Raw genomic sequence first — 25,013 nt, forward strand, 5'->3', positions numbered from 1 at the left:
TAATTTTGCAGAGGTTATATCTGGATTTCTTGTATTGATCTGGGTCATCTGATTTCAATGCTGTACATCTGGCCTTCAGCAGGGAATGGATTACCAGGTTCATCCAAGGGTTATGGTTGGGGAATACTCTGATTTACTTCTTTGGTACACAGTCATCCATGCATTTGCTAATAAAGTCCATGACAACAGTGGCATACTCATCTAGGTTTTCTGCCAAGTACTTGAACATGGTCCAGTCCAGTCCAAGCAGTCCCAGAGATGGTCTTCTACAGCCTCAGACCAGAATTGTACCAGCACCCTCCTGTTTCAGCTGCTGCTTGTAAGCTGCAAGGAGAAACTGTGGGTGGGGAATGGAGCGTAGCAGTGGTCCAGAATGTTCAATCCTCTGGTAGAGCGGGAGATGTTTTGGAGGTACTTTGGCAGCACCATCTTAAGGATGGCTTGGTTGAAGTCACCAGCCACAAAGAACAGGGCCTCAGGGAACTTTGTCTCTAGAGTGTCTGTGTGATGTAAATCACGTCAAGAGCATTCTCCACATCCACATGGGATGGTATGTATACTGCTGTCAGGAGGACAGAGGTGAACTCAATTGGTACATAGTAGGTATTTACTGTAAGGTATTCTAGGTCCGGGGAGCAATTGTTTGCCATGGTCACTATGTCCGAGATCCAAGAGGTGTTGATCAGGAAGTATATCCCACCATATTTACCAGAGGATGCCGTGCAGTCGATGTGGTGTATGGAGAACTCGATAGCTCATAGGACGTAGTTGGGAATGGCAGGTGGGAACCAAGTCTCGGTGAAATAGCACGCAGCAGTCTCTCAGTTCCCTCTGGTAAGCAAGTCTAGATCCAAGTTCATCTATTTTGTTTTTCATAGCCTGGACATTCACGAGAAGTATGCTGGGGGTGAAAGGGGGTGGGTCTTGAAACCACCTTGTTTCAACTTCATCTTCAGGCCAACACATTTTCCCCATTTCCTTATCAGTTTCCTGCATCTGGTCGCTCCCATGAGTTGGTGGAGTGAGTTTGCTGTTCCAGCAAGTAAGTGTGTTGGATCCGATTGGGCTGGGCCACCCACGGTGTGGGATTCTGCAAGGCTATAGATTGGGTCTGGACTGGTCTGATCTCCTTCGGGCTGGGTTGCAGCAATGGAATTTTCCTTTCTGGGCAGTCTTGGTTGCTGATGGAGCGAGTCATTGTTTTCTGCGGGTAAGTGAGTCAGGCCTGGTCAGGCCAAGCATCCTCAAGGTCACATTGCTGAAGAAGGGCTTATGCCCGAAACGTCGATTCTCCTGTTCCTTGGATGCTGCCTGACCTGCTGCGCTTTTCCAGCGACACATTTTCAGCTCACATTGCTGGTAGTTGAGTACTTTCGGGTCATGGTCGGGTCACTGCAGAGTCGTCATCAATTTTTACAGATTTAGAATTTAAGTTTAAAAGTGTAGAACGGTTAGAAGAAATGTTCAAGTTAGATCTGCTGTAGGGAGCTTGCAAAGAGTCGCACAGTAACAGTGCCATCTTGGGATGTATCAGCATGGGCCATGAGGGAGTGGGCATAGGGTTGGCCTGGAGGGTATGGGGGTGGCGGGGGGGGGCAGCCTACAGGGCATTCAGTGGAATGTGTTGGCAAGAATTGGGCATAGAAAGTGTGGGGATGAGAGCATGAAGGATGCTTTAATCTTTACTTCTAAATTTTCAGCATCATTGATCAGTGCGGATCAGTCCAATTCAGCCCCTATCCGCACTCACCAAGGAATGAAAATGGGAAGTGCAAGCAACTTGTTTAAAAATGTTGGGTTCACAAAGCCAGGATTCCTCCCACCTCCGCACCAGACTAGATAAGAAAATTCTGGGCCTTGGAGGGAAACTCAGGAATAATGTCTTTCTATATTCGAAAGTGCTGGCAAAAAGAAAACTCCACGATGATGGTAGCATGCTCATTCCTACTGATACTGTCAAACACAGATGCATCTGCATCAAACAAAGATTAAGTTAAGCAGGTTTTTTTCCTTTCCTTGGTTCCCTCACCATCTGGACAGATTCAGTCGAGCAGCAATATTCTTGTGAATATGACCAGCTTGATTGGTAGTACAACACACCTCATTTTGAAATTAACTTTCATGTTCCTCACTCAGAGTACATTCTAAACATTCACCCTCTCATTCAGCACTTCCTCCAAATGGCGTATAACATGGAGCTGTAGTGTTTCACCAATCAACAAGGATGGTAAGTGGTAATCAGCAGGAGGTTTCTTCAGGAGAAAGCGAGGACGCTAAATGCTGGAGATCAAAGTCGAGAGTGTGGGGCTGGAAAACACAGCAGGTCAGGCAGCATCCGAGGAGCAGGAGAATTGATGTTTCAAGCAAGAGCTCTTCATCAGGAATGAGGCTTGTGAACGAAGGGGGTGGAGAGATAATTGGGATGGGGGTGGGGCTGGGGCTGGGGAGAAGGTAGCTGAGAGTGCGATAGATAGATGGAGGTGAGGTAATGGTGATAGGTTGGAGAGGAGGGTGGAGTGAATAGGTGAAAAGGATGATGGACAGGTTGGACAGGTCATGAGAGCAGAGCTGAGTTGTAAGGTTGAAACTGGGATAAGATGAGGGGAGGGGAAATGAGGGAACTGGTGAAGTCCACATTGATGTCATGGGTTTGGAAGGTCCCAAGGCAAAAGATGAGGCGTTCTTCCTCCAGGCATCGGGTGGTTAAAGTGTGGCGATGCAGGAGGCCCATGACCTGCATGTCCTTGGTGGAGTAGGAGGGAGAGTTGAAGTATTTAGCCACGGGGCGGTGGAGCTGGGTTGGTGCAGATATCCCGGAGATGTTCTCTGAAGTGCTCTGCAAGTAGGCGTCCTGTCTCCCCATGTACAGGAGCCCGCATCAGAAATAACGGACAGTAAATGACATGTGTGAAAGTGCAGATAAAACTCTGATGGATGTAGAAGGCTCCTTTGGGGCCTTGGGGGGAGGTGTGGGCGCAGATTTTGCAATTCCTGTGGTGGCAGGGATTTCTTTGTCTATTTCCACCTGATGCCAAGATTGTGGGATCACTAAAGCTTATCTAATGCAATCTACTTCTGCTGCTTTGTGTGCAAGCAATTATGTATTATGGCATACATAAGGCAGAGTTTCTCTGAGAGTCTTCAACATTAAGTCAGGACTCCATAAAAATTTTCAGTGCTGCTACATCCAGTCATGAATAGTGGTGGACAATCAAATCACTAACGTAAGGCAGCAGTATTTCCACAAATATCCCCATCCACAGCAATCGGCGAGCCCAGCACATCTGTACCAAAGGCTAGGATGAAGGATTTTTATCCATCTTCAGCCAGAAAAGCTGAATTGATACTCAGTGATCTCAGCCTCCTCCTGAGCATCCCAGCACCAGTGACGCCAGTCTTCAGTGAATTCGATTCCTTCCTTGTGATGTCAAAAACGAACTGAAGAGACTGGATACTGCAAAGGCTTTGGGCCCTGACAACGTCAGGACAGCAATAGTACAAAAAACTTGTGCTCCAGTGCTAGCTGCACCCTAGCCAAGCTGCTCCAGTATAGCTACAACTCTGGGATTTACCCAGCAACATGGAATATTGTCAGCTATGTTTTGATCTGTTTCGTCTACAAAAAAAAATAACACATTCAACCTTTCACATTATTTTTAATCAGCAGCAGTGATGGAAGACACCGTTAACAGTATTATCAAGTGCCACTTCCAAAGGAACAACCTGGTCACTTGAATTTGAGACAAAGACAAAACAGATGAAAAAATCAACATGTCTGACAGGATCTGTGGAGATAAAGCAGTGTTATATGTTTTGAGGCATATTAGAGAATAAGTATCACTGCTAAATCATAGTTTGAGATCCCAGTTCTTGAAAACACTTCCTCAGTTAGCCAAAGTCTGAGTATGCAAGAGGACAAGCTGATGGATAGAGCAACACAGAAAGCAACTTTCTTGAGGGAAAACCTTGCACAGAGGTAAAAAGGCACAGAAGATGACTTCAAAGCCACACACTACCTGAAAAGGCTAATAATCATAGTGCAATATATTTTAACTGTACTAATCAGCCTGCTAATGAACCTTTCAGCCCTGCATCTTCTCACTCTTCCACAAAGGATTTAAATTATAGTTGTGCAGTTGCATGGTTTACCAGTAGCCATTTCTCATTGGACAAACATTGGAAAGCAATTGTATTATCAGGAACCCATTTCTGGCATTATAAACTTAAACATATCAACAAGTCTGTTGATTTTACTCAAGGAAGAACAATCCAATTGCTGTACCCTCACCAGCACCATCTGTGCTCAAGTAATTTAGCAGTCTTGGAATAAAACGTTGGACCTTCCTTGTGTATAAATTTCAGTACAAAAATAAGATGTGTGTTTCTTTACTGAGCCAATAATTCATCAAATCTTAATGTACTTCAGGCATATATTAACTTGTGTGTTATTATGCTGTTTTCAATTATGTTTCAAAGATGTAACACATTCAGCCACTTACTAGAGCAGTAGATTTGTTAAAACTTTGAAAAATAATCAACTTTGCTCCACAACAGCCTAAAGCTAACAGATTTTAAGCTAACTTAAATAAGCCTCAACAAACATGTGTACAACAAGTCCCTGAACTATCTGGGGAAGGTAAAGAATTAAATACACAACCATATTTCAAATAAGTGTCAGAATAATAAGGCAGTAGAGTATTTTAACTATCCAAATATTAACTGAGATAGTTTTACTGCATTACACAAGAAGGAAAAAAAAACTAATGACATCCAAGAGAACAGTTTTAGCCAGAAAACCCCCAAAAGGGAGTGTGCAAATTTGGACCTATAATTCAGATATGCACCTGGGCAGATGGAAGGCACAGTAGGGGAACATTTTGGAGATAGTGACCATTGTTCAGTTAAATTCAGGATAGTTATAGAAAAAGGTAAGAATGGGCTGGACTAAAAGTTCTAAGCTGGGAAAAGAATAATTTACTCAATTAAGAAATGATTGTGTTCATGTGGACTGAGAGCATCCACTTGCAGATAGAACTGTCAGAGCATTGGGAGGCACTCAAGGAGGAAATAGCAAGAGAATAGAGAAACCTTTTCCCATAAAGACAAAAGGCTAGGACCAAAACCAGAGAACCCTGCAAGTCAAAGAATATAAACATTAGGATGAAGGGGAAATAAAATGCTTACGGCAGATACCAAGGTTTCAAAACTATATAGAACGATAAAAAGTGTAAGAGTGAACTTAAAAATAAAATGAGGAAAGCTAAGAGAGGGAATAAGTAAACATTGATGGGTAGACTAAAGGAAAATCCACAAGGTTTGTTTTTAATTTATAAGCAGCAAGAGAATAACTAGGGAAAAAGCAGGGCCCATCAGGGAGCATAAACATCATGTGTGTGGGGAACAGGAAGATGCTGACATAATCCTGAATGATCTTTCTGCATCAGTACTCACAATGGACAAGATTCGGAAGTGCCGGTGTTGGACTGGGGTGTACAAAGTTAAAAATCACACAACACCAGGTTATAGTCCAACAGGTTTAATTGGAAGCACACTAGCTTTTGGAGCGACGCTCCTTCATCAGGTAATGAAGGAGCGTCGCTCCGAAAGCTAGTGTGCTTCCAATTAAACCTGTTGGACTATAACCTGGTGTTGTGTGATTTATTACTTTGCACAATGGACAATGCAGTTAGGGACATCAGGGTGGAAGTCTGTGAAGTAAGAGAAGAAATTAACAGATAGAGGAAGAGAGAGGAGGTGCTAACGGGTTTAGCAGTTTTAAAAGCAGATAAACCTGCAAGCCCAGGTGAGATGTATTTCAGGCTAAGCAAGGCAAGGAAAGAGGGCTCAGCAACCCCCTCACAACCCCACCAACTTCAATTCCTCTCTGAACACAAGTGAGGTTCCAGAGGGTACATTATCCTATTATTTAAAAAACAGAGGAAAACATAGATCAGCAAATTATAGTCCAGTATGATCATGCTTCATAAATTTGATATCTTTTTTAAGAGGTAATCAGGAATGTCATTGAGAGCAATGCATTTCATATATAATCTACATGAACTTCAGCAAGGTTTTTGATAAGAACCTTCATTGCTGATTGATCAAGAAAGTAAGAGCATACAGAATCCATGGCAAAGTGGCTTGGTGGATTCAAATTGGCTCTGAGACAGATGTGCCTGTGACAGGATGTTTGTTTCCACAGGGTTCAGTGCTGGTGCCCCTGCTGTTTGTGATGTATATTAATGGTTTGTTCTTAAATGCAGGGGATATGATCGAAAAGTCCATGGATGCCATGAACGCTGATAGTGTGGTAAATATTGAAAAGGATAGCCGTATACTGCAGGAGGATATCAACAGACTGGTTAAATAAAATTCAGCCTGTATAGGAAAAGTGAGAATTAATGCATGTGGGGAGGCATTCCCTGACTTCATACTATAAATAGTAGGGACCAGGGAAGTACTGAACAGATGGACTTTGGTATACATATCCACAGATCCCTGAAAATAGCAAGACAAATGGTTAAGGCGGCATATGGAATACTTGTTTTTATTAACTGAGACACAGAATACGAGATGAGGTGGGCTGTGCTGGAACAGTATATAACAAGTTAGGCCACAAGTGGAGACTGCGTCCAATTTTGACCACCACACAATTGGACACATGTGATTGAGTGCAGAGGAGATCTAACAAGACATTTTGTTGGTTCGGGATATAATGAAACATTGGAGATTGGAGTTATATCCCTTGGAGCAGTGAAGGTCGAGAGAGAACCTGAATTAAGTACATAAAGGTTGAGAGATGCATAAGTAAGATGGATAGAGAGGCACTTTTCCCATTAGAAGAGTCAATAATCAGGGGCACAGATTTAAGGTAAGAGGTAGAAGACTAGGTGGAGAGTTGAGGAGAATTTTTTTCATTCAATGGTGGGAGTCTGGAACTCACTGGCTTAAAAGGTAATTTGAGTCTGAAACATCTCATAACACTACAGCAGTGTTTAGATATATAACTTCATTGACATAGCCTTCAGGACTATGGACTAAGAGCTGGAAAATGGAATTGATATCGCCAGTTCTTTGTCAACTGATATGGTCAAGATAGGCCCACAGTCTCCTTCTGTTCTGTAAATGTTTGTGAGCCTAAAGGTCTTTCTCATAGTACTTCAATTGCATTCATGAACTAGATTCTATTTTGAAGCAAAATGTTTTAACAAAATGCAGCCAAAATATTTCATCAATGATTAAAATTATTTGACAACATTTATTACAATGTGATTACTACATCAATTTTAAAATAGTGTCTTGTGGTTTTTAATTGTAAAGGACTACATAACTTAGAAAATAATCAAACACGTTAAAAAGTATTTCATGACACTAAAAGTCAAGCTAAAATCAGAATTAAATGTCTGTCAATCCAATACTCACTGACAGTGAATGCTGCACTCCTGTTATCGCTGCACTCCACAATGTCACATCGCTCCAGGACTATTACCTCAGCAAGGTCTGATGTCTGCAAGAAATGAATGAGAAAAATTACAAATCTGAGCAGCTCCAATAGCTCCTAGGTGAGTGTCCATTGACAATATGGAGCAACCATTGATTTAGTTCACCTCTTTCACAATCAAATTAACAGAGATTAGGAAAAGCTTGGAAGAGGGTAATGTCAACAGACAAAATTAATTTGCTGCTTATTGTTCAAGGGGACTCTGCTTCACCTGATGCAATTTTAATAAAACTGAATAAAAAATGTTCATGCAAAAAAATGACATTGTAAGTTAAAAGTAAGCATTTGGTAGTACAGAACTTGCATACTAATGAAAAAAGATATTTTGCCGAAGGTATTCATCTCATACACATCAGGAAAATTTGTAAAAATACCAGCGTAAAGGGAAAACAATATCTATAGTTGTGACAAGAGTGCGCTGATCGGTTAGCAAATGTATAGGATTGGTTGAAGCACTGCTATGGAGAGCATACCAATTAGATGATGATTGATAGTTAACCAGCAAGCCTTATTTAAAGTTTCAATCAGGCAGCTTGACTTTGATAGGTCACAGTATTACCTTGATAAACGAGCCAGAGAATGACTGTCACGTATTTTGATGAAGTCAAACAGGCACAATGTGCACATATGTTTTTTTCTGTCTGCAATCAAGAGGGTCCTGTGTATTAACATGGGCATAGTTGTGGGTATGTTTGCAGAGCTGGGAAGTTGATTTTCAAATGTTTCGATCCCTGTCTAAGTGACATCTTCAGTACTTTGGAGCCTACTGTACTGTCTCTTCTGGAATTTATTTGATTCTGTTCTTGTTGCTTCCAGTTGTTCATTGCAGAGGCCAGTATATTGGGTCTAGGTCTATGTGTTTGTTGATGGATTCTGTGCATGAGTGCCTTGCTTCTAGACCTTTTCTGGCTATCCTCTGTTTAGCTTGTCCTATGATCATTGTGTTGTCCCATTTGAATGTGTGGTCCTTGTCACCTGCATGTATGGCTAACTAGGGACAGCTAGTCATGGCGTTTAAGACCATAAGACATAGGAGTGGAAGTAAGGCCATTCGGCCCATCGAGTCCACTCTGCCATTCAATCATGGCTGATGGGCATTTCAACTCCACTTACCCGCATTCTCCCCGTAGCCCTTAATTCCTTGTGACATCAAGAATTTATCAATCTCTGCCTTGAAGACATTTAGCATCCCGGCCTCCACTGCACTCTGCGGCAATGAATTCCACACCACTCTCTGGCTGAAGAAATGTCTCCGCATTTCTGTTCTGAATTTACCCCCTCTAATTCTAAGGCTGTGTCCACAGGTCCTAGTCTCCTCACCTAATGGAAACAATTTCCTTGCATCCACCCTTTCCAAGCCATGTATCATCCTGTAAGTTTCTATTAGATCTCCCTTTAACCTTCTAAACTCCAATGAATATAATCCCAGGATCCTCAGCCGTTCCTCGTATGTTAGGCCTACCATTCCAGGGATCATCTGTGTGAATCCCCGCTGGACACGCTCCTGTGCCAATATGTCCTTCCTGAGGTGTGGGGACCAAAACTGGACACACTACTCCAAATGAGGCCTAACCAGAGCTTTATAAAGTCTCAGTAGCACATCGCTGCTTTTATATTCCAACCCCTTGAGATAAATGACAACATTGCATTCGCTTTCATAATCACAGACTCAACCTGCATGTTTACCTTTAGAGAATCATCGACTAGCACTCCCAGATCCCTTTGTACTTTGGCTTTATGAATTTTCTCACCGTTTAGAAAGTAGTCCAAGCTTGTTTTCTTTTTTCCAAAGTGCAAGACCTTGCATTTGCTCACATTGAAGTCCAATGCCATTTCCTGGACCACTCTCCCAAACTGTCTAGATTCTTCTGCAGCCTCCCCACTTCCTCAGTACTACCTGCCTGTCCACCTAACTTCGCATCATCGGCAAACTTTGCTAGAATGCCCCCAGTCCCTTCATCCAGATCATTAAATATATAACGTGAACAGCTGCGGCCCCAACACTGAACCCTGTGGGACACGGCTTGTCACCGGCTGCCTTTCCGAAAAAGAACCTTTTATCCCAACTCTCTGCCTTGTCAGACAGCCAATCCTCAATCCATACCAGTAGCTCCCCTCAAACACCATGGGCCCTCACTTTGCTCAGCAGCCTCCCATGTAGCACCTTATCAAAGGCCTTTTGGAAGTCTAGATTAGACCATATCCACTGGGTTTCCCTGGTCTAACCTACTTGTCACGTTTTCAAAGAATTCCAACAGGTTTGTCAGGCATGACCTCCCCTTACTAAATCCATGTTGACTTGTTTTAATCCAACCCTGCTCTTCCAAGAATTTAGAAACCTCATTCTTAATGATGGATTCTAGAATTTTACCAACAACCGAGGTTAGGCTAATTGGTCTATAATTTTCCATCTTTTGTCTTGATCAAGGGGGTTACAACAGCGATCTTCCAATCATCCGGGACTTTCCCTGACTCCAGTGACTTTTGAAAGATCTCAACCAACGTCTCCGCTATTTCCTCAGCCACCTCCCTCAGAATTCTAGGATATAGCCCATCGGGGCCAAGAGATTTGTCAATTTTAAGACCTTTTAGCTTTTCTAGCACTTTCTCTTTTATAATGGCAACCGTACTCAACTCTGCCCCTGACTCCCTTTAATTGTTGGGATATTACTCATGTCTTCCACTGTGAAGACTGATGCAAAGTACTTATTAAGTTCTCCAGCTATTTCCTTATCTCCCATCACTAGCCTTTCAGCATCAGTTTGAAGTGGCCCAATGTCTACTTTTGCCTGTCGTTTGTTTCTTATGTATTGAAATAAACTTTTACTATCATTTCTAATATTACTGGCTAGCCTACCTTCATATTTGATCCTCTCCTTCCTTATTTCTCTCTTTGTTATCCTCTGTTTGTTTTTGTAGCCTTCCCAATCTTCTGATTTCCCAGTGCTCTTGGCCACTTTATAAGATCTCTCTTTTTCTTTAATACATTTCCTGACATCCTTTGTCAGCCATGGCTGTCTAATCCCTTCCTGGATAATCTTTCTTTTCTTGGGGATGAACCTCTGTACAGTGTCCTCAATTATACCCACAAACTCCTGCCATTTTTGCTCTACGGTCTTCCCCTGCTAGGTTCGGCTTCCAGTCTATTTTCGTCAGTTCCTCTCATGCCCTCATAATTACCTTTATTTAACTGTAACACCATTACATCCGATTTTGCCTTCTCTCTTTCAAACTGCAGACTGAACTCTACCATATTATGATCGCTGCTTCCTAAGGGTTCCCTTAGTTTAAGATCTTTTATAAAGTCTGGTTCATTACATAGCACTAGGTCCAGAATAGCTTGCTCCCTTGTGGGCTCCATGACAAGCTGTTCCTAAAAGCCATCCTGTAAGCATTCCATGAATTCCCGTTCTTTGGATCCACTGGCAACATTATTTACCCAGTCCAGCTGCATATTGAAGTCTCCCATGATCACCGTGACCTTGCCTTTCTGACATGCCTTCTCTATTTCCCAGTACATGTTGCGCCCCTGGTCCTGACCAGTGTTAGGAGGTCTGTACATAACTCCCATTATGGTTTTTTTGCCTTTGTGGTTCCTTAATTCCACCCACACAGACTCCACATCATCGGATTTTGGTGGCTAGTTGGTGTTTGTGGATGCAGACTCCTAGTTGTCTGCCTGTTTGTTGTTTATATAGTGTTTTGTGCACTCTTTGGATGGAATCTTGTAAATTACGTTAGTCTTGCAGATGATGGGTATAAATTTTTTTGTTCCATTGAGTTGTTGCCTGAGCATGACAATCAGTTTATGGGCTGTCATGAAACCCACAATTACGGCAATCAGCATCTGAGCTACAACTCTTTACACAAACATTAACATAGGCAATTTTCAGTATATGAAACTGCGCCACACTGAGAGCCAACGGACAATCCTAAATTGGTTGTCAATGCAGTTCTCCACAGATATATTATCATGCAAATGTTATCCAATTGCAGAATCACATCTAATGTTCAACACTGTGTTTTGAGTTTTGCAAGCATGGACTGGTTATGTTGCAAACAGGTGAAGGGATATGCTGTTTGATATAATCTATCAGTCTTTGGGATATACAGCCGACATAGCCAGTATCACATTGGCATTGAAATTAATATGCCATATTATTCATTTGCGCAACAGGCAGAATGCGTTTTGACTTGAAGACTGCATCCTGGTTTCAGCAAATAGCACTCAAGTTGCCACCGCACAGTAGTGGGGTAAAACCACTCGCTTCACCTGATGCGCAATTTTTTATGATATCCTACCATTCCAGGGTAATCTGAGATAAACTGGGAACTCTTCAGGACAAAAAGTGACTGCATCTAATCAGTGTAGCCATTGTGCTATAAGATGTTTTGCTGAACCCTATTTCAGAATAAGCTTGCATAGTGACCAAATGGCTTGGTCAAATTAATCAGGGTGCCAATAAGGCCAATCTTAAAGCAACAAACTCTTAGAGCACGCTAGTCAATATGTCCCAATGCATATATTGACTAGTGAAGATAGGCTGGTGGTAGATAGTAATAGAGATCTTCCTGGTTGATTTCTCAACTAGTACATAAAGAAAACAAAGATCATTTGATATCTCCATTTCAAAAGTGATTTGAAAACAGGATGGAGCTCATTAAGATGTGTAAAATAGTTTCTGCATGCAGTCAAACATTCAAATATTGCAAAGTTACACCTATCTTCTGAAAATATGCAAAAGGAAGTTGGTATCATTCCATTTAAGATACACTTCTCATGCAACTCAACAAAGGTAATTTGAAGAACTGGATCTAGTGGGGAGCCCATGGTAGTACCATTTATTTGGGTATACAAAGTACAGTTAAAACAGACCTCAACTGTGCAAGTTACTGAGTTCATAAGTTCATGGAATACTGATTGAGACCTTCCACCACTGTATCAATCACAATGATATAATTCTCCAGTGCAAAATTAAACCGTTTCCTTAAGTGGTACATTGGTGAACAGGCCAGTAAATGAGCACATGGATGCTACAATAATATCAATATGCAAGTCCTGTATGGATTTCACAAATGTGAAGGAATCCTTCATAATGTAAGTCGTTAAAGCTGGTAGTAGAAATTTGCCCAACCATTTGGGCCCTTCTTGTTGTGCTGGGACTGTCATAGGCAAGATAGCACATAAAGAGATAAGACAGAGGAGTAGAAGGAATAGGCAACTTCTTACTCTGATATTACGTTCTCGAGTCCTAGCTCTCCCACATGAGACTACTCTTCACATCTAAACTGTCAATCCCAATCAGAGTCTTCTATGCTTCAATGAGGTCAGTTCTCATTTTTCTAAATTCCAGAGAATACAAGCCCAATCTACTCCATCTGTCCTCATAAGAAAATCCAAACACACTCAAATCAACCTCGAGAACCTTCTGTGGACTGTCTCCAATGTCAGTTAACCTTTATTTAGTTTGGGGGAGCAAAACCATTCATGGTATTCTAGGTGTGGTCAAAGTACAACCTTGTATAATTTTAGCAAAACCACCCCATTTCTACACTCCATTCTCTTTGAAGGAGAGGCCAACCTTCTATTTGCCTTCCCTACTACCTACTGAACCTGTCTGCTAGGCTTTTGCAATTCATATACAAAAACTCCCAAAATTCTCTGTGCTGCAGCTCTCTTGAGTCCTTCTCCATTTATATTAATATTCAGATCCTTGATTCTTCCTGTCAAAGTGCGTAACCTCACATTTTTTCAGATTATATTCCATGTACCAAGTTTTCGACCACTCACCTAATCCATTTATGTAATGCTCATTAGTTGCCTTCCCACCTATTTTAGTGTCATTAATAAACTTGTGATAATGCAATGTCTTCCCTCATCCAAATCATTAACATACTGTAAATTACTGTGGACCCCAACACTGATCCCTTAACATTCCAATAGTTACACGCTGCCACCTGGAAATGGCCCCCTTATCCCAATTGTCTATCTTCTATTAGTTAGCCAATTCTCTGTCCTTGCTAGTTTATACTCAAAGTTTATTTTATCCCTTTTTATTCTTTTTGGTTATCTTTCATTCTTTTCTTAAATCCAATCCTCTAATTACCACTTTTTTTTTGTCACAGAATATATTTTTATCTTCCAATTTGGTACTATTCTTAACTTATATCCTCGAGTTGGCCTTGAAGATTTACAATGCTACCAGACACTGCAAACATGAAAAGCTGGCAAGTTATTCAGAATCCCAAAACATGCAAGCCCTAAATCAGCTCAGCAGAAATTCACCATATTCCATACAGGCTAGATCATGGGATGATAGCTGGGAGTAGAGAAGTCCAAATTGAACAAATGTCTCTTCCCCTTTGATGTGGACTGAAGGTATAGCAAAAATGATACTATGCATAAAGACAAACAGCTCGCTTTCAGAAATTACACTGCTAGAGAAATTCAGTTCTTAATGGAATGTGTTGAACAATCAGTCAACCTACATGCTTTAAATGTGAAACAAAGTTTGGCAGTTAACTGTCAGTCAGCATCTAAGTGTACATTTCCATGGCAACATTTCTACAAATCAGAGTCCAGTGGCCAACCAATCCATACTCTCCACTCATACCAGCACTTTCCCTTTCTGTTGAAATTTCTAGCAAATTGTCCTGAATGAGTGCAAGTTCAAAAGCTTGAACAAAATGTGTCTTTTTTTCAGCAATCCTCAAAACATTGTAGATTTAAAGCTATATTTACAGATATTTCCCAATTTTGTAAAGGCATTGAGCAAAATTTACAAAATTCTCCATTGAAATAACAAGAAAAAAGCAATATGAGTGCTAAACGATAGTGGTTGAAAATTCCTGATGCACTGTTCAAACAAATGGATAAGCTGCAAAAAATATCTGTAATTTAAAGTTGTTTTGATATCTACGCCAAATAATTATTTGCAGTATGCTAAGGAAAAGAATTCAGACAATGGTTACCTTACACATAAAATCAATGACACAACAGTGAACTGGAGATTAGTTTCTGCATAATAAAAGGTTCTCTTGTTATAATTATTTTCATTAATAAAAAGACATGCAAAATTATGAGAGGTTTTGATTGAGTAGGGTGGAGCCATTTTATCTGACAAGCATAGGTCACAGATTAAAAATAATTGGCAAAAGTAGTACAGACAAGAGGAGAACATATTTTCTACAAGTGATGATTAAGATGTGGAAAGAAATACACCCTCTGAAAGTTTGATAAAATCATACTCCACAACTGAGCAACTGAACATGTACTTGAAGAGGATTAGTATTTGAGGCAAGGAGGCTGGACAACTGATTTGTAGGACTACACTCAGCATCTCTTCCTCGTGAAGGGCTTATGTCCAAAACATCGACTCTCCTGCTTCACAGATGCTGCCTGCCCTGCTGTGCTTTTCCAGTGCCACACTTATCAACTCTGACTCTCCAGTATCTGCAGTCCTCACTTTTTTGTGAAGAGTAAACTCTGACAGCTTAGGCCAAATTCTCCCATCCTTTAAATGAAGCAGACAATGACAAATCCATTGGGAAAATATGGTGAGATCAGAAACATATTTCTTGACATCAAGAATCTGAAAATTCAATTGTCCACCCAAAGTTTTCATAGCCAGATGAGAATCTTGCTCGTGACTGATGAGAGATTCATGTGTTTGAACTGACAACCTAATATAATCTCATTTTTATACAGCTTACTATTCTCCCATGCACCAGAGGAAACTAGATGGGAACAATTCCTAACATGAAATTCTCAGCAGGCACCTAACAGCTCCAGTTTGCCATTTGTTCCTCTGGATGTCCATCTATGTCAGCAGGCCCAATACTTTAGGACATGTTCCAAGGTCAGTGACTATCTGCAACTAACTCCCACCCTGCCCCATGGAGGCTGCCATCAGACCTACACCAACCACGCCACATAGTCATGGCACAGCTCTGACCCTCTTAGAAACAGTTCTACACTTCAATGCTGCTCTTTAGAGTGCACCAAGGCCTTGTTACTGCTGCCAGATAACTTTGCATGTAGGGACTAGAACAAAGTGTATCTCAGGGCTTGTTGCCTGCTGTGTTAGCAGTTACTCACTTCATGCCTAGTTGGATACTCACAGCACTTTTGCCTTGTCATGCCATTTTGCACCTCATCACCTTGTTCAGACCTTAATGGTTCATGTTACTTCTGTGTTGTCTTGCAGTTTAGTGCAGACATAAAGCCATGCAGTTTGTTGTGGATGTCAGCAGCAATCAAGGTGTTGGACATATTACTGTATCGCACCATATTATATCACTGTCACAGCTACAGCACTTTCCAGCCGAGTACACAGCAAACAAACATCACGTGCTGCATGTGACTGGCTTCCATGTCCAAAGGGAATAGTCCTAAGTCAACTCAAGGGAGCTGTTGTCAGTCAAGGGCTCCCCCCACAGTCAAAGGCAATATCTGGTCAGCCCAAGGGATAGGTCACAGCCAGTTGGCTGCTTGGGATGTCAGGCTCAGGGATTGTCAGGATCAAGGATTCCGTACATCCATCAAATCGGTAACGTGGGAGAGAGACATGGCCAGTCTTGGGGGTCTGCGCAATGAAGGTTCAAATAGGTTGTCAGGGGCCATTTTTGTGTGGGGAAGCTGAGGAAGTGAATTGTGGGTATTGGAAACCGTATTTGGGGACGCACGTTCTTTGCAGTCCAGCCCAGAAGTGTACCATATAAACTTAGCACAGTAGTATGATATTCTCTGAACAGCCAAAGTGCAAACAAAGAAAGGATATGATAGAATCTGAAGAGCTGGGAGAGCGACAGCAGGCTTCCATTGAGTAAGATGAGGATATTGTGCAGGAGGAACATCATCTTTAGCATGATAGAGTGCTGCAGAGTCAAGTACAATAAGCTTGAGAATCAAGCAATTCCCGTTTGTTCCCAGAGGCAAATATGTTTTAACTTTGTTTTTTCTCTAACACTTTGACCATTTAAAGACTTTCCACCAGGTGATGATTCCACATTGAGCAACAAAATGTTACGCAACTCTGGGCATTAGGGAAAGAATAGCACTCCTTTAGACAGGGTTCAAACATTGCATCGCATTAAAGATAGGTGTTATTTTGCTCTTGTAATGCAAGTTGTAAGGTTAGTATCTGACCGGAGTTGTCACCTTTTGTATATTCCTATCGCTCTGCCTGATTGTCGTGACAGCACAGCACTGACATCAACTTTATAAACACTTTACACAACATCCAGCACTCTTGCTTACCTGCAAAAGCAAATTATCTGACACTCCACTCACACCAGTTCTTTGATCTTTTGATCTCTCTGCCTATAAACTCTGGGTCTGGGTGCATTGCTCTCTCACTGCATTTGATGAAAGGGCAGCGCTCTGAAAGCTTGTGTGATTTCAGATAAATTTTTGGACTATAACCTGATGTCATATGACTTTTGAGTTTGTAATGAAGAGTCACCCATGCAATCCATGTGCACTCACAACCTTGACATCATCATTCCTTTCCCATTACATGCATGGTGAAGGGCAGATCCTGGCTGCCAGCTCTTGACCAGATCCACAGCTTGTCTTTAAATATGCTGCTGCACCAGAAACCCTGAAAGGTCTAGGTCTTGTCTAGTATTTTCACCACTGATAGGCACACAAAGTATAAGTAGACTGCCATAGAGGCATAATGAGGTGATCCATGGAGAATTGTGTAAGATAGCTCAGTAGAGTTCAAAGAAAATTGACACTGAACCAATATTTGGTAAATATTCAGCCCAATATGTTCAATGAGCAAGCACAGTAGAGAAATGTAATCTTGTTTAGTTTTGTATTCCAATAAAATATGTTACTTGCTATAGTTATGAGTGATAATTAAAGCAAATGAAACTGGGTTTATAACTCAAACTAAGGATTTTTAATAAGAGCGTTGAGTCCTCCACCATTAAGGTATTCAGATTTAAAAACTGTGATTGACACAATAAAACTAAATTGCACATAAAAGGTTGCCTAATGCATTCATTCGTTCACAACACCTCTGGGGTATTGTGAATCAAAATTCTTTAAAAAGCCACATTTGTACCATCAAAATTGTAGAGGAGTGGGCAATGCCCTTCTCCATAATGGATCCAAACTAGATCGGGGTGCTGGGTGAGGCCCTGCAACCAGAACCAACCCATTAAAAGGCATTTCTGGAAATTGGAAAGCCCAAGAATGGTGTCAGGAGTTCTCAACTCAGGACAAATACACCATTTTTAAAGGGCTCCTACCTGATAGCAATCATCAAACCCAGTGACTGATCCTGAGACTTTTATGTACAGCCTAAAAACGTTTACCACCATCTGCTGTGGTGGAATTTGAAGCTAGGCCTCCAGAACTTTACCTGGGGAGCTGGATTACTAATCCAGCAACAAGACGTGTTGTCCCATTATCTCCCCTGATAACCATTACTGAATAATCAATAATATTTAACCTAAATAGCACTCCTGAAAATACCTCCTTCATTGCACGTTTGAATATTTTAGGCAATGAAAAAGATTATAATTTTGTCAACGCTTCCTCCAAATCTCTCAGCACATCTCTGAAAATGAGTTTATAACTTGCAAACAAGTAAGTGCTATTTAATTTGAGAATTAGTACAATTCGACACTCTGGACAGAGTTTTAAACTGGCATTGCAAACCCATAGAGGGAAAGAGGAGTTAAGATGCACTAATAGCTTAGAAATGCTCAAAAGAGAAAAATACAGAAATCATGAAGGCTGAAAATGTCAGTAAAAAAGCAAAGATACTTGGTAGGTCAGTCAGTAGTTGGGTAAAATGTAGTTAAATGTCTCATGTGAAATCCTTCATGGTAACTAAATAGACACCTGAAAGTTAATCTACCCTCTCTTTGACAGGTGTTTACTGATCTGATGAATATTTTTACTCACACACATACGTACACTCTGCCACAGATACTCATAACACTAACACCCTCCCCCACACACACCCACATGCACACATACACATATAAGCTTGTGGGGATGAATCTGTACTTGCAGAATTACATTTTATTATGCTCAAAAACTGCATGAATCCATATAAGATTCTGTCAATCCATTTTTAAGATGAGAATCAGTCTGACCATTGTGGCACAGACAGCCTCACACAGGGAAACCCACACCTTCAATACATTATCTGGGCCAACATGACACCAATTGTTAAAGTTCACTTGAGAACGTAACTTTTAAAAAAGTTTTGCAATTTACACATGAAAGAACTGAAACCAACATGGTTAAAAATCACACAACACCAGGTTATAGTCCAACAGGTTTAATTGGAAGCACACTAGCTTTCAGAGCGACGCTTCTTCATCAGGTGATTGTGGAGGGCTCGATCGTAACACAGAATTTATAGCAAAACTTTGCAGTGTGATGTAACTGAAATTATACCTTGAAAAATTGATTGTCTGTTAAGCCTTTCATCTGTTAGAATACAGTGATAGTTTCACTTCTTTCATGTGTAAATCACAAAACCCTTTTTTTTAATAGTTGCATTCTCGGGTTAGCTGTTAACAATGGTGATAGCTAGACAATATGTTGAAGGTGTTAGCCCCCTGTGTTCTCGGTCTATGCCATGATGTTTAGATTGATTCTAATCTAAATAGTGAGATAATAGAGTTTTACATAAATCCATGCAGTTTTTGAGCTCAGAGTTCTACATGAATGTATGCAGTTTTTGAGCAAAGTGCAATGTAACTCTGCAAGTACAAATTCACTCCACAAAATATATGTGTGCATGTGGGTCTTTGTCTGTCTGTGTGTGAGTGTGTGTCTGTCTGTCTGGGGTGGGGGTTGTGAGTGTGTGTGTGTGTGTGTGTAGTGAGTGCAGAGTGTCTTAAGTCTGTGAGGGGATGCATGTGTGAGTGTGTGTGTCTATAAGGGTGTGTGTGGGTGTCTGTGTGCGTGTGTGTGTGTGTGTAGGAATATCTGTGTGTGTGTCTGTATGTGTGTGCCTGTGCCTGTGCCTGTGTGCGCAATGGTGATCACCTGTAATGTGACATGAACCCAAAGATCCTGGTTGAGGCCCTCCCCATGGGTACCGAACTTAGCTATCAGCCTCTGCTCGGCCACTTTCCTCTGCTGCCTGTCCCGAAGTCAACCTTGTAGGATGGTCACCCGAAGGTCTGAGGCTGAATGTCCTGGACCACTGAAGTGTTCCCCAACTGGGAGGGAACCCTCCTGCCTGTTGATTGTTGTGCCAAAGGCTATGACAACGGATGAATGGGCACCGCACAACAATCAACAGACAGGAGGGTTCCCTCCCAGTTGGGGAACACTTCAGTGGTCCAGGACATTCAGCCTCGGACCTTCGGGTGACCATCCTCCAAGGTGGACTTCGGGACAGGCAGCAGAGGAAAGTGGCCGAGCAGAGGCTGATAGCTAAGTTCGGTACCCATAGGGAGGGCCTCAACTGGGGCCTTTGGGTTCATGTCACATTACAGGTGATCACCATTGCACTACACACATGGACACAAGTACACACAGACGCGCACACAGACACCCACACATGCACCCCCTCACAGACTTAAAACACTCTGCACTGACTATACACACACACACACACACATACACAACCCCCACTCCAGACAGATACACACACACACACAGACAGACAAAGACCCACATGCACACATATATTTTGTGGGGTGAATTTGTACTTGCAGAGTTACATTGCACTTTGCTCAAAAACTGCATACATTCATGTAGAACTCTGAGCTCAAAAACTGCATGCATTTATGTAAAACTCTGTTATCTCACTTTTTAGATTAGAATCAATCTAAACATCAGGTCATAGACAGAGAACACAGGGGGCTAATACCTTCAACATATTGTCTAGCTATCACCATTGTTAACAGCTAACCCGAGAATGCAACTTTTAAAAAAAGGTTTTGTGATTTACCATGAAAGAAGTGAAACTATCACTGTATTCTAACAGATGAAAGGCTTAACAGACAATCAATTTTTCAAGGTATAATTTCAGTTACATCACACTGCAAAGTTTTGCTATAAATTCTGTATTACGATCAAGCCCTCCACAATCACCTGATGAAGGTGCATCGCTCCAAAAGCTAGTGTGCTTCCAATTAAACCTGTTGGACTATAACCTGGTGTTGTGTGATTTTTAACTTTGTACACCCCAGTCCAACACCAGCATCTCCAAATCGAAACCAACATGGTCATTTTAACAGATGAGAGACTTCACAAAATATCCAGGTCTTTTTCAATATATAATTTCAGCTACATCACACTCCAAACCTTTGCTATAAATTCTGTGTCTTACAATCTTATACTCCACAACTACCTGATGAAGGAGCAACACTCCGAAAGCTAGTGGTTCCAGTTAAACTTGTCAGACTATAACCTGTTGTGTGACTTTTTAACTTCGTACACCACAGTCCAACACCGGCATCTCCAAATCATGTTGAATATTTTGTCTTCTTATTACCACTCTTTTAGAAATACTTATGGAGGTGAAGTGGGAATAGAGTTGCTAACCTTGTAATTATGCCATTCTTGAAGCCTCCACATGATAATTAACCCATTTGGACTCAATAAAATTCTAAAATTTTACTGCAGGATCTACACTAAATTGTATCCTTCTGAACAGATATTTGATTTCAATGTCTTTTAAAAGCCTTAGTAGCCAACAAAAAACTTGCTTTTTTAAAAAAAATTCATAAATTACATGTTATCCAGTTGAGTACATTATTTTTTGTTCTTCCATCATGGGATGTGCACTTCATTGGCAGGACCACATTTGTGTCCATTCCTGTTGCCCTCGAGAAGGTGGTAGTGAGCTGCTCTCTTGTCCTGTTGATGATATTTCGACTGATTGTCGTATGTGTGGCTAAACTGAGCCTGGACCTCACGATGTGGTAGATTTCTTCTCACCATCCTCTGTATGTGTACAGATCTACAGGACCTGCTTGGTTTCATCTGGAAGATGAAACATCGCTTACTAGCCGAACTAGAAGAGGCTCTTACACTGGGAAATAAGAAATTTATTGCACGTTTGTAACTACCTCCAAATTACAGTACATTATTAGGAAAGACATCGTCACTGAGACTTTAAGTCAGACCTGGATGTTAGTTCTCACGTCTAAAATCTTTAATCAGCCTACTCACAAGCCTTATGGCTAATGGTGTTTGTGGCACTCCACAGTTTTAATCCTTTCAGACCTATATACAATGATTTAGACATAAACTGTGCCGATGATTGTGCAAGCTTTGTCTCTTCAAATGATGCCTCAGAAACTGAGACAATTGTGCACAATTGGATATTGTGAAACAGGGATGTGCCTGTTTCAGCAGGGATTTGATCAGAGCTTTTAATTAGTACAGCAGTCTGGAACAAGATAATGTAATGCCTATGCAGGCCAACAGTCACTTCATGGAAGAACGTTCAGTCATTTTTCACCGACAGCTCACTAACTAACAGCATTAATCCATCATACTGTGACATCAGTCGGCTGGCATCAAGCTGACAGCATAAAACTGGCAATTTGCATTCATTCACTGCCACATCCATATGATGACAACATTTTCAGATAAACTGTGACAACCTTGACAACTCCTCAAAAGTGAAAAATGACTGCTCATAATTGGTTTTACACAATATAAATTGTGTAAAAACAGTAGGGATCAGTCCCCGCTTTGCTTGAAGAAATTGCACGCTGTCTTTGGTGAATATTTAGTAAGGTCACATAAAATTTCCCTCAAACATTCAAAAATACATGCCAAAAATGGAGTTGTCACGATAATTAAGAATTTTGATATTTGAGCAGGCAGTTAGATGTTCCCAAAAAATTTTCTACGTTAGTAATATTCATTACTAACAACTCTTAGATGAAGTACAAGTCAATAAAAAGATTCAAAATTGATATTAATACTCTTGCCTAACAAAAATATTTCAAAGTTTATGGAATCAAGTCCAGACATGGTTTAACAGAATAGTGAATGGAGTTTAAAAGGCTTAACGACTTTCTCTAACTCCTAAGCTACACTTACTCCACTAAAACATCAGTGAAAACACACAGTCTTTAAAGCTAGAAATTTAGGCAAAACACACAGCAGTAAAAATTACACATCTTACACCAAGAGACAGAGAAAATAAATAATAAGGTTAACACCTTCAGGCTTCATGATTGATCTTTGACTAGTACAAAATGGAATAGCTTAATAAAGAACATTTTCAGATTTTCAGCAGTACAAAACATGAAATAAACTATGTGGAAAGAGCTCAAGGCTATCATTATACAGCTGACATCACACACACTGCTTCTCTATTAACATCATACTGATGTAAGATGTAGTTTTAAACATTTTCATAAGGACAGTAGAAGTATTAAATTCTTTGAGGGGCTCAAACCTTATTTCTTTAAACTGAACTTAGGCATCTTCACACTTGAGTTACACAATTTAATGCATCATTGTTAAATTGAAATTGCTTCATACAGAGGCACAAACATGTCACATAACCAGCTATAACAAGATAAAGTGTGTGCTTTATGCCTCAGAGTTTTATCAACAAAAAACAAGCAGAATAGTGCAGATGAAAACTAATTTTCTGATATTAAGTCAAAGTAGAACCAAAGAGGAGACACTGGTGATTACCAAGGTCTTAGGTGTTTGATGCCATTATCAGCTCACATTCCCAACAATTCAGGTTATAACCATCTGAAATTTGTAGGAAAAGGTCAAATACAATGACCTAATATATGTCACCACATGATTTCAAACGCATTGAAATTTTGTGAAATGAAAAACAAATTTTGGCAAATACTCATTTCAATAAGGTACTTTTTGTTGTATAGGGAATATAGGATTTATTTTCGTCAATAGTCACAGTGACTTCATGAAAACAAAGTTAAAAATCACACGCAAAATCAGGTTTATTTGGAAGTACAAGTTTTCATAGCACTGTTCCTCCGTCAGGTAGCTAGTGGACACAGAAAAGACATGTATGTTAGGTTTTTTTTAATCTTTCTTTACTTTGAAAGCAATGAAAAATTATGTAGATTTTTTATAATAAAATGAATCTAATTCAAGTCTAGTAATTGGAATGAATTTTAATTTAAATAAGGAAAACGAATGGAACAACTCAAGTTGCTCAAATAAGCAGAGAAAAAAGCTGATCATAAGAGAAGGAGAGAAAAAGTTAAATTTATAGGGAATTGCTTGTTTCAATCTAATTTACAAATAAGTGCATGTGCCATTCCATTGACTTCAAATCAGCTTGAGATATTGTATACAAAGTTAAGTGCTAAGTATTCATTTTTAATTATTCAGAAACCTCCATGTAACTCAAACAGAAAAGTAATATTCTATTACTGAATCACTGCAGTCATCTTCAATTTCAACTTCATCATTCAGTTTCTTTTATTGGTCATTTATAGCCTATTATTATTTCTCATTTGCATTTTTGAAATTGCCATAGCTTTATTTGGTTTTTTAAGATTTGTTCAAATATCTTACAAATTCAGGAACTTTATGTAGTATAGTGAAGTACCTCCACTTTACAGATTTGGCTGATAGTTTACTCATTAAATTATATCCAATTCATTTCAGACGAAATGCTAACCTCTTGCACGTTGTACTCGTTCTGTGCTTCTCTCAAAAGCATGCAGCCATATTTCAGATAATGAAGTAGCCTGGGATGTACACAGCAGAATCAAAATGCTTCTCCAGAGGATGGTGACATCAGCAGAAACCATTCTCACACCTTTTACATAATGGTAATGATATAACTTTATCAATAGCAGGGGATTTGCTTCATTCTTTTGAAACAGCAAAACAGCAATCTAAAGAGGAGGAATAGTCATTTCCTCTGAGCCAAATTTATATTTTGTCCATCCTTGCTCAGATCTTCATTATATGCCTCACTACATATTGTAAGACAGTACAGCAGCAAAATTAGCAGGCAACTCAGTATGATAACATTTTGTTTTAAATTTCAAGTGCATCAAGCTTCAATTGTGTCAATCCTCCAAACTATAAAATGCCCATACGCCGACTGCCTCCATTGTAAAATATTTGGTTGCCATATTACATGTCTCATAGTGCAAATATGGATATAAAATCTCTTTACTTGCATGATCATAGAAGAAGATATTTTGAACTCTTCACAATAGGCCTTAGAAGATTTGTGTGGAGGAGAAAGTGAGGACTGCAGATGCTGGAGATCAGAGTCAAAAAGTGTGGCTCTGGAGAAACACAGTAGGTCAGGCAGCATCCGAAGAACAGCAGAGTTGATATTTCACCATAAGCTCTTCATCAGGAAGGATGGGTGGGTGTGGGGATAGGTGAGGGTGCAAAGGGGGCTGTCAGATAAATGCATTGGAGGGGGGTGGGGCTGGGGAAGGTAGCTAGAAATGTGATAGTTAGATGAAGGCAAGGGGTGATGGTGATAGGTCGAAACGGAGGGTGAACCTGGGAGGTGCAGTGAGAGATACAGACTCACTGAGATCTTTGTGGAAGGAG

The 25,013-nt window shown here is 40.5% G+C and overlaps 1 protein-coding gene across 3 annotated transcripts in view; it reads right to left on the minus strand.

Annotated features, from left to right (window-relative positions):
- The window catches only part of inpp4b (inositol polyphosphate-4-phosphatase type II B), a 940,291-nt gene that overhangs the window by 493,694 nt on the left and 421,584 nt on the right, over positions 1–25,013 (minus strand). For all 3 annotated transcript variants that reach the window (XM_072584130.1, XM_072584129.1, XM_072584133.1), the window contains one exon: positions 7,423–7,507. In XM_072584130.1, coding sequence (XP_072440231.1) covers positions 7,423–7,507 — 85 coding nt within the window. The remainder of the gene's footprint in view (positions 1–7,422; positions 7,508–25,013) is intronic.

The sequence above is a fragment of the Chiloscyllium punctatum genome, chromosome 14 (assembly GCF_047496795.1).
Source record: "Chiloscyllium punctatum isolate Juve2018m chromosome 14, sChiPun1.3, whole genome shotgun sequence".
Lineage (NCBI taxonomy): Eukaryota > Metazoa > Chordata > Chondrichthyes > Orectolobiformes > Hemiscylliidae > Chiloscyllium > Chiloscyllium punctatum.